General features: G+C 48.3%; 1 protein-coding gene across 1 annotated transcript in view; it reads right to left on the bottom strand.

Moving 5' to 3' along the window:
• AKAP1 (A-kinase anchoring protein 1) overlaps positions 1-7894 on the bottom strand; it is a 33364-nt gene extending 25470 nt beyond the window's left edge. The window contains exon 1 of the mRNA XM_015421944.1: positions 6604-7894. Coding sequence (XP_015277430.1) covers positions 6604-7876 — 1273 coding nt within the window. The 5' untranslated portion in view covers positions 7877-7894. The remainder of the gene's footprint in view (positions 1-6603) is intronic.
• Positions 7895-10400: the final 2506 nt, after the last annotated feature.

The following is a 10400-nucleotide window of genomic DNA, read 5'->3' as shown; positions in this document are numbered from 1 at the left end:
GGGCCACTGGCCTGATCCAACATGGCTTCTCTTATGTTCTTATGTCTGGCGCAGTGATGCTCTGCATTCTTGGTGCTTGGGGGGCAAGAGTGGGAGGGCTCCTGGAGTTTTGGCCCTGCTGGTGGACTCCTGAGGGCACCTGGGTTTTGCCCAGTGTTTCCTCTAAGTGCAAGCTAGGTAACAATTTTTTAGCCTCCGGCTCATACATTTTTGTCTTAATTCAGGAAAGATGCCTCCAGAGCAAACTAATTTATGCAGTAGCCAAATTGCTCACTCATAGCTTTAATGCCAGTCGCTCACAAAGGAGCATCCCAGGATGTGATATCAGAGTCATGTGACAGGAGGAGGGGGAGCTGGACCATAACCAACAGACCGAAAGGGCCAAGAACAAGAAACAAAAAACAGTAATCAAGAGGTTCCGGAAAAGTCTGAATGAAGTATAAAAAGCTAGTTGGAGATCTCCTCTCTTGGGTTTTTAGTTAGTAGTGGGTTCCTTGCTTTCTCCCTTATATGTAGCTTTCCCTTTCCCTTTTTTCTGTTCTAGTTTTTGTAGTGTTTAAAAAATCAATAAAAAAAAATCCCCTCCGGGGGCTTAAAAAAAAAAAGCGGTTCCGGTGGTGTCAGGGGGTGTGGCATATGCTAATGAGTTATGCTAATGAGCTCCGGCAGCTCTTTTTCTACAAAAAGACCCCTAATCTGCAGGAGTGGAGAGTACCGGAGTACACCATCAAACCTATCTGAATTATGCAAATTACGAACAATGTACATTCTGATATGTTGTCGAAGGCTTTCATGGCCAGAGTTTATTAGTTGTTGTAGATTTTCCAGGCTGTATGGCCGTGGTCTTTGCATTGCAGTACCTGACGTTTCGCCAGCAGTACTCCCTCTTTCTGTGTTATACCTCTGAAGATGCCAGTCACAGCTGCTGGCGTAACGTCAGGTCCTACAATGCCAAGACCACGGCCAGGCAGCCTGGAAAATCCACAACAACTAACTCATGTACATTTTGTTCTACTGCACAATTTATTCTGCTTCCAAGATGTGTGCTGCTAATAAGTCTAACAAAAAACACACAAGCAAAGAGTATTAGAAGCAAACACACTTGTCCAACACGCGGTAAGACTATCCGGAGTGCTTCACCTTCAGGCAACTCACGAAAGCCAATGTTTAGAGCGCCTATGACAAGAAGAGACCTGGGTTCAAACTCCCACTCTGCCCTGAAACTTACTGGGCTGTTTTCTCCTGGCGCAGCCTACCTGACAGGGCCACTGCAAAGATAAAATGGAGGAACGCGGAATAAACATGTACTTGGGTTGGGGCCTTGAGTCGGATCTCCAAATCTAGAACTGGAAAACCAGCATCATGTAGTGGTTAGTCGAGCACCGGACTAAGATGATGAAGAAGAAGAGGAGACTGGATTTATACCACACCCTTCACTCGGAGTTTGAGAGTGGCTTACAAACTCCTTTCCCTTCCCCCTCCCCACAACAGGCACCCTGGGAAGTGGGTGGGGCTGAGAGCGCTCTGAGAGAAACTTCTCTTTTAAGAACAGATCTGAGAGAACTTGTGACTGACCCAAGGTCACACCAGCAGCTATGTGTGGAGGAGTGGGGAATCAAACCCGGTTCCCCCAAATTAGAGTCCGCACACTTAACCACTACACTAACCACTGGCTCTCAATTACCACTTCACTAACCACTACACCAAACTGGCCCTCCAGATCAGGGAGAGCCAGGTCTGAACCCTCACTCCACCATGGCAGCTTGCTGGGTAACCCTGGGCCAGTCCTACCCTCAGCCTCGCCTACCTCACAGGGTCATTGTGAGAATAAAATGGAGAAAGGAAGAAGGCTGTAAGCCACCTTGGGTCTCCATTGGGAGAAAGCTGGGTTATAAAGGGAATAAAATAAGTAAAATAGATTTAAAAGCTAGCTCTAGCCTGCGATTGTAGCAATGAAGTTGGATGCTATAAAACGTCTTCTCAGACAGGTCAGGACAGTGCCTGTACACACAGATTAAAAAGCCTTTGACTCGCCTCTCTAGCCAGGGCTGGGAAAAATCCCTGGTAGATTCACAGAAGGCCCTACGGGCCCAATTAGGTGAGAATGGGCCTGCCATCTTTGCTGATTCGTGTCTGGCTCCATCACGTACAAACTTGCCTTCTGAGTCAGACCGTTGGTCCATCTAGTGGAGCTTTGCCTGGCTCTTATGAGCTGACTGAAGGTGGAGAACCTTGGCGTGCCAGGCTGGAGAATAATGGCACCATCAGCGGGGAGGTAGTCTCCAGCAGACATGAGGCCTTCTAAACCCTTGCTTCTTAGTGCCGCGGGGAAAGACTTTAGCATGCTAGCTAAGCATGGCTCTACCATCCAGGGGTCAAATGCATATGGAGGCAGCACAGCCTCATTTGTCAATGAGAAACACACACACACATCCCCAATACACTGAACAGCCACAACTACCACATCCAAGCACAAAGGCCACAACAGGGGGTGTGAGGCTGCACCACTGCAGAGGGCTGTGCCAGTCATCCTGCTTCCAGGGATGAATGTAAAGGGGGGGGGGGAGATGAAATGTTACAGCCCATTTCCCCGACTTGTTCTGCTGCACTGGCAGACCAGACCTGAATTGTCTAATGCTCACAGACTCCCGTGCCCCATTGCCCACTTTGGATATGTGAAGGGGACCACACACCAACTAATCCCCTCACTTGTAGTCTTTAAGAGGCAGTTTTATCTAGGACTACATTCGGCTAAGTCTGCTGGCAAATACTGAGTTGTGATTTTAAACATTGCATTTTATGTGTGTTTTATCTGTATTGTAAGCAAACTTGAGATCCATAAGGAAGAAAACAGCAGAAAAGCATCCAGGGAAGACCAAAGATTAAACGCACTTGAAATGTCTGAGTATAGAATATATTAAGTAACTGTTTAAATTACATATAAATGTCTATAATGAATTGGTGGTCCACAACCCAAAACAAATACAGTGTCCCCATAATCATTATGTACTTATGGCATATCATACTTCTACATCATCACAGTAATTGCACTCACAGGCGCTGATAACAAGGTATGAACATAAATCCAACCGGTGGATTCTCCTTGCTTAAATTCAATGAAAGTATCCGAAGACCTCCAGCAGTCATAAATCAACCAGAGGATGACTGGCAAAAAATCTCCCATAGCTGAACGCCTTTCCTAGGTATATAGATGTTTCCATTTCTCTTCCTCTAGATAAGCGGCTGAATAATGGGACCTGATTTCATGGGATCCCTGAGATTCCATATAACTAAAAGAACTGGTAGTCTATGTAATTCTCTTTGAAATCTTGTTCCATTATTCAGCCGCTTATCCAGAAGAAGAGAAATGGAAACGTCTATATACCTAGGAAAGGCGTTGTTCGGCTATAGGAGATTTTTCACTGATCATCCTCTGGTCTTCGGACACTTTTATTGCATTTAAGCAAGGAGAATTGAGGGGTTGGATTTATGGGCATACTTTGTTATCAGCACCTGTGAGCGCAACTACTGTGATGTTTATCTGTATCTTAACGGTGAAGTATGATATGCCATGAACACATATGATTTATATTTGGGAATATTGTATTTGTTTTGGGTTGTGGACCACCAACTCATTATAGAAATTTATTTGTAATTTAAACAGTTACTTAATATATCCTATACTCAGACATTTCAAGTGCATTTCATCTTTGATGGTCTTCCCTGGACGTTTTTCCGCTGTTTTCTACTATTACACGCCAGGGATCCCTGTCTTGTCTGTCCAAAGGAAGAAAGGAGACTAATAAAGTTTTAAGTAAGTAAATAAACGTGCCAATGAGCACACACCAATCTGAGCAGCCGTCAACTGAACAGCTACAGAGAGGCAACTTAAAGACCCTTAAAGCATCTAAGGACAGTCCCAAAGACAGGCCACGAAAGTCAACTTGGATGCTCATGAAAGGGCAGATGTAGTCAATGGAACCGCCGCATGCAAAGTTTCTCATTCACTCCACTTCAAGAACTTGCAACATTTGGACATTCTGGCATTTCTGATTCGGCATCCTCCAGAGATCCCAGTGCATTCGCGCCAATGCTCCCTCTAAGCTGTGGAGTCTTGTGAGCAAAAATTCCACTTTGCAAACTAGTGGCATTAAAATTGTGAGCGAGCAATTTGGCTACTGCATCCTCCCTGAGCTAAGACAAAAACGTGTGAGCTGGAGGCTAAAAAACTGTGAGCTAGCTCACACTAACTCAGCTTAGAGGGAACACCGCTTGGCGCCAGTTGAACAACAGTGGAGCCAAGTACAACTCTGGTGGTGGAAGGAGTTGTCAAGTCACAGCTGATTTATGGAGCCCCCTTATGGGGGTTTTCAAGGCAAGAGACATTCCGAGGTGGTTGGTGATTGCCTGCATAGCTACTGTGGACTCCTTTGGTGGCCTCCCATCCAAGTACCAACCAGGGCCCACCATGCGTAAATTCCAAGATCAGGCTAACCTGGGCCATCCAGGTCAGGACAAAAGACATAAAGAGGTGGAGTGCCATTGCCTACCTCTGCCTAGCAACCCTGGACCTTCCTTGGTGGCCTCCCACCCAAGTACTAGCCAGGGCCGACCCTGCTTAGGTTTTGAGATCAGGCTAGCCTGGGCCATCCAGGTGAGGACAACAGAAGCAGCAACGATTCAGACAGAAGCGGCCCGCCAGCTATGCTGAAGCTAAAACTACAAACTGGTTTTGCAGCACTTAATTGTTGCAGTCCCACGTCACCCCTCCCCTGCAAAAAACCTGCCAAGGGGCTCAAATACTAGACAGAAGCCAGGCTTGGCGGCCAAAATGTTTTGCCTTTTTGTTCAGAGCTGTCTACAATACTGGTGCAGATTTGCCAAGTGTTGAAAGTGCTCAAAAGCGCCAACTTCACAGAGCTTGGGAGAGGTCGTTGGGACACGCAGTCGCCGAAGGCCTTACAACAACAGCAATATAAAGTAGGTCAAAATCCTGTCTCCACATTGCAGAGAGACAGCAGCTCACCTAAGGCTGCCCTGTGAGTTCATGGCAGGTGCAAGAGACGGCAAGCAGTTCTGGGCACTACTATTCCATACTTGGAAAATGAGCACCAGGTGGGACTTGGAAAGTAAAAGAATGTGTGCATAATGCTGGACAGGCAAGCTATTTTTTCCCCCCAGAACAAGTCTGACAGACGCCCACATTCTCAGGAAGTAAAATGAAGGACCTAGTAAAGTGCCCACAGATGGGTCAAGCCACACAACAGAAGCAGAGAAGCGGGGAGGAGCCACAATTCAGCAGAAGGACATCTGCTTTGTACACGGATGCCTCAGCACCTCTCCTTGAAGGGCCTCAGGTGCACTCTCTGCCCCAAACCCTGGAAAGCCACTATCAGTCAGACAACACTGACCTAAGACAGCAGCAATGTCCCCTCTCAGCTGTGGAATCTTGTGAGCAAAAATTCTACTTTGTGAGCTCCTGGAGTTAAAGTTGTGAGCAAGCAATTTGGCTACTGCATAAATTAGCTTGCTCTGGAGCTGTCCTTCCTGAGCCGAGACAAAAACAAATATGTGACCCGGAGGCTAAAAAACTGTGAGCTAGCTCACACTAACTCAGCTTAGAGGGAACACTGGCCAGGAGTCCATAATGTGGTACCCACTGGCACCTTCCCCGGCGCCTGTCATGCGGGGCTTTTGCCCAGCCAGGCTTCTGATTGGCCGTGCAGACTGCCACTGCAGCTCAAGGGTTTTCATTGCACGACTGATGGTAAACTCCATGTATGCAAGAAAATATTTTACAGTAATCTATTCCATTTTAAAAGCATCCTGTTAAACAAAAATTATGCTAGACATGCTGAAGAGTTACTGTTAGAGTTACACATGACCTCACTCCCTGATATTGAGCCTGGCTCTGCCTCCTCAGGCAGCCATTTTGTGGTTGCGCTCACCACCCTCTGTCAGAACTCCAAAGGTGCCCACAGACTCAAAAAGCTTGGGGACCCCAATCTAGAAAGATGAGCGCTCAGAATATTGAGCAGCTTCATATTAAGACACTGGGAACTGCACCCCTCTGCTGCGTCCCTCTCCTTCATAGTATCCAGGAAACGCTCACTCCGTGTCTGAGCACAAGCGCTGCCGTGTCACCCCTCAACAAGTAGTTAATTATACAAAACGCACAGTGGAAATGGTCTACTACAACCTACAACACTGGAGGCCTGAGTTAATCCCAGAAAGGAGACCACCAAAAGTCTTATTTAACGTAACCTGCTGAGAAAAGCAAACAGATGCAGAGCATGAGGCGGGAGGGCAGGGAGGGCTGCCTCCATGCTTAGTTCTTGTGGCCCCTTTTTCTTACACGCCCAGGGACATGCCGATCGCCACTTGGGGGTCAGAAAGCAGCAATTGTTCTCCAGGCCAATTCGGCCAGGGATTCTGGAGGGGGTTTTGCCATCTTCTGGGCATGAAGCAGGGGTCACTGGATGTCAGGAGGGGAAAGTAGTTGTCAATTTCCTGCATTGTGCAGAGAGTTGGCCTAGATGACCCTGGAGGTCCCCCCTTCCAACTCTATGATTTCGACACAGAAAGGAAGAACAGGACCCTTACCTCCAGAGTGGTCAGCATCCACTTCTGCTGGCCACAGCTGTTCGTGCCGCAGGTCCAAACAGTCCTCTCTCAGCACTCCATTGCTGTAGGGCACCTTATTTTCAGGAAGCACAGGGGACGGCGGTTTCTTGCTCGGTACAGAACTGTGCTCCGAGGCTTTGACTGTGGACACATTCGACAAATCCAGCCGTTGCCACGAAACGGAAGAAGAGCCATTTTTCAAAAGGTCCTCTCTGCTGACCGCATCTTCTGAAGGGCATGTGCTGCAGCCAGAAACTTCTGCCACAACAGGAACGTCTTTAAGCTCCTCCGTATGGTTTGTGGCCACGGCAGCCTCACTGGCAGGCTGCTCGGCACGCATGGAGTCCCTGGGCCAGCTGCAACCTGGGTTGGCCAAGAGGCCGTGTGTCAAATGGCTGGAGAACGTTGTGGGATGGCGGGCTCTCTCTTCCAGCAGGGGAGCAGACCCTGTCAACTTCTTCTCAGAGGCACAGTCGTGATTCTTGCTGGACTCCGCTTGGCTGAGAGCTCCTGAGGACACCTTTTCCAGCGGTTTGTCAATATGGCCGGCTGCCATTTGACAAAGCCTGTCAGTCATGTCACTGACTGAACTGGAGAGCACTTCCTCGGTAGCCGCCAAGATGACTTGAGAAATTATATGGATGGCCACCTGCTCAATCTTCTCTACTTCCTCTTCGTCCAGGCTTAAGTCTCCAGCAGTCCTCTTCTTCTCCAAGCTGTTCCCCAATGACTCTTCCAAACGAGGCACTTCCGCCAATGGCAGCCGGTTTCCGACCTGACTGGAATCCAGCTTGCCCCCAGCAGTAGCGTCGTTGGTCGTTGGGAGAAGAAGGGAAGGCCCTTCTGCAGGAGACCCGTGCTCACCTTGGGACACCACCACGATATCCAGTTTCTTACTGTCGTCCTTAACTGTGTCGGATTCAGATGCTGTTCCTGCTGGGACTGGGAGGTCTCCCGAGGGACCAAAACTCTGGGCTCCCTGCTCTGAAGAGGCTGTCCTTACGGGTGGTGAACGGCTGGGAGTCAATCCTGCTTCAGCAGAACACTCTGCTTGTACAGACTGAGCGTCTTCTCCAGAGCAAGGAGCTGGGTCTTCCCTAGAGCCTATCCGGCATCCCTCCAAGCTGGCGAAGTCTTGTCTGCCGTGATTGCTGGTACGCTCCTTTTTACGCGATGAAAACCACCACCACCCAATGAGTGCCAGCACTCCAGGTATGGCAAAAGGGAGTAAGGTGCGGAAGCGCAGAGCCATCTTGAGTATCCTCAGCAATTACACCTAGGAGGCAAAACAAGAGACGTCACATGGAGGGGGGGGGTTGCATTGTTCTAAGTGCTTCGCTGCCACCACTTCTAGATTGCCTTCCAGATCTAACCAACTAAGAAGAAAAGACACTGGATTTATACCCCCCGCCCTTCACTACCCGAAGGAGACTCGGGGCGGCTAGGGGCACCCAGGGGCGGCTTACAATCTCCTTTCCCTTCCCCTCCTCACAACAGGCACCTTGTGAGGTAGGCGGGGCTGAGAGAGCTCTGAGAGAAACTGCTCTTGAGAGAACAGCTCTGAGAGAACTTGTGACTGGCCAAGGTCACACCAGCAGCTGCCCTGGGGGATCAGGAGGACTGCTGGGCGTCTGGGCTCACTTCCCCCCTTCTCTTCCTCCCCCACAAGGATTCCTTCCTTCCCTTCCTTTCTAACTCTGCTTCTGTGGTTCTTATGCAAAGTGAGGAGGAAGGTACTGGGGTTTGGCTCCACCTCCCGCAGAAACCCTTTTGGATTTGGCACCCGCCATCCCCTCTCACCATTCCAGAGGTGCCCACGGGCTCAAAAAGGCCAGAGCACTGGAAGAACATCAGGGAGACCCAGGTTCAAATCCCCACTCTGCCATGGAGGCTCCACTGGGTGACCTGGGGCCAGTCACTCTTAGACTAACCTACCTCATGAGGATAAAATGGAGAAGAGGAGAATGATGTAAGCCGCTTGGGTCCCCACTGGGGAGAAAAGGGACTACAAAAAGAGCAACCATTAAAAAAAGAAATAAGGTTAGTTAAGATGGTGCTAGGGGGAGTGGAGCTGAACACAGTCAGTGCTATAAAAGGGCCTTTTATATGGGACTTTTATTTTGTAGTATTTCACTGAATACTTCATGAACCTGCTTGGGCAGGGACCCCTGTTCTCAAGACCCGCTAAGGGGATCAGGTGAGCCCATTTGAGCCTGATGGGGATCACTTTCCCATGAGTGGCTGGGCGTTTCAGAGGAGTTTAAGTCTCAGCCGCAGGACTGTCACTGAGAGCCCACGGACACAAGGAGGAGGAAGAAGAGATTGGATTTATACCCTGTGCCCTTCACTCGGAGTCTCAGAGCGGCTTATAGACTCCTTTCCCTTCCCCTCCCCACAACAGACACCCTGTGAGGTAGGTGGGGCTGAGAGAGCTCTTTCCAGAACTGCTCTTGAGAGAACAGCTCTACAGAACTATGGCCATCCAGCAGCTGCAAATGGAGGAGTGGGGAATCAAACCCGGTTCTCCCAGATTAGAGTCCGCGCACTTAACCACTACACCAAACAATAAGAAGAATGAGTCTATTCAGTTAAGCAGCATCCAAGAGGGGATCAGTGGCCACTGTGCCATTCACACCCACTTAAGATATTCAGAAACGCTAAGCAGCAGCAACACGATTTTTAGCAGTGCTCCCCCCCCATCCCTTGTGAGAATATCTGCAGTGGTTAAACCAGCTGAAAGTTTAAAGCAGCACCTCCAGATCCCATTCCAGTTCTGTTTAAATCACAAGAAGAATCAGCATTCGCTCTGGCTTCTTCCACAGAAGGAGTATCAAAAGATGCCCCCCCACACACACACCACGTGGCAACGATAAGCAGCAGCTTCAGAACAAGAGAGGCGCCTTATTCAGGATACGTTCGCTGACAAATGGTTCTCTGTGTTGGACTACCTGTCTAGGCAACAATTTCTCTCTCCTGAGTGGTCCCAATATCATAAATGGATTTAAGCCTTTGTTTATACTTTTTCCTTAAGGCTCTACTAGAGATAATTGTTTATTTTCTACCTTTCTACAGGATCTTTCTCACCCTTTCTTTGATTTTTGCCTTTTTTCTCTTCTCTCACTCTACAAGGAATTCAAGACGATGATAACATCTCATCTTCTTTAATAATGACTGGAACAACTTGCTAGGGAAACTACTAGACGTAGTAGTTATATAAGACATTATGCAATACATGGTTATTAGTTATTTACACATATATGTACTTGTTCTATACCGTATGATGAACTGTTTTATATTTCGCCAATTGTTGCTGTATTATTGTTCTCGCTCAGTTATATTTGTATTAATCTTTGCAAAGTTATAAATAAAATATTTGTTAAAATTAAAAAAAAAGAAGAGAGAGAGGCGCCTTATTCACAGCAGATTTGGAACAACCCAACCCGTGGCACATCCCCATTAACAACATCACCCCTCGGGGTTCGAGCGGGATACAAACCGAAAGCATAAATAAATATAAATAAATAAATATGTGCTGTTCTGCAGCTCCTAATCACACCAACTGGATTCCTGCAAAAGCGCTTACTGGAGGACTATTCATCACGTGCCTCTACAGCACCACCGGGTCTTGCAGCTTCAGGCACTGAGGCAGACCATGCACAGCCTGGATAGGGCAGATACAGCTTACCCGTGCAGTGTTCCCTCTAAGCTGAGTCAGTGTGAGCTAGCTCACAGTTTTTTAGCCTCCGGCTCACACGTTTGTCTTCGCTCAGGAAGGA

This window comes from Gekko japonicus, unplaced genomic scaffold (genome assembly GCF_001447785.1).
Source record: "Gekko japonicus isolate JY-2015 unplaced genomic scaffold, Gekko_japonicus_V1.1 scaffold43, whole genome shotgun sequence".
NCBI lineage: Eukaryota > Metazoa > Chordata > Lepidosauria > Squamata > Gekkonidae > Gekko > Gekko japonicus.
Note: the sequence above shows the minus strand (reverse complement) of the source record. Positions and strands in the feature narration are given on the sequence as shown.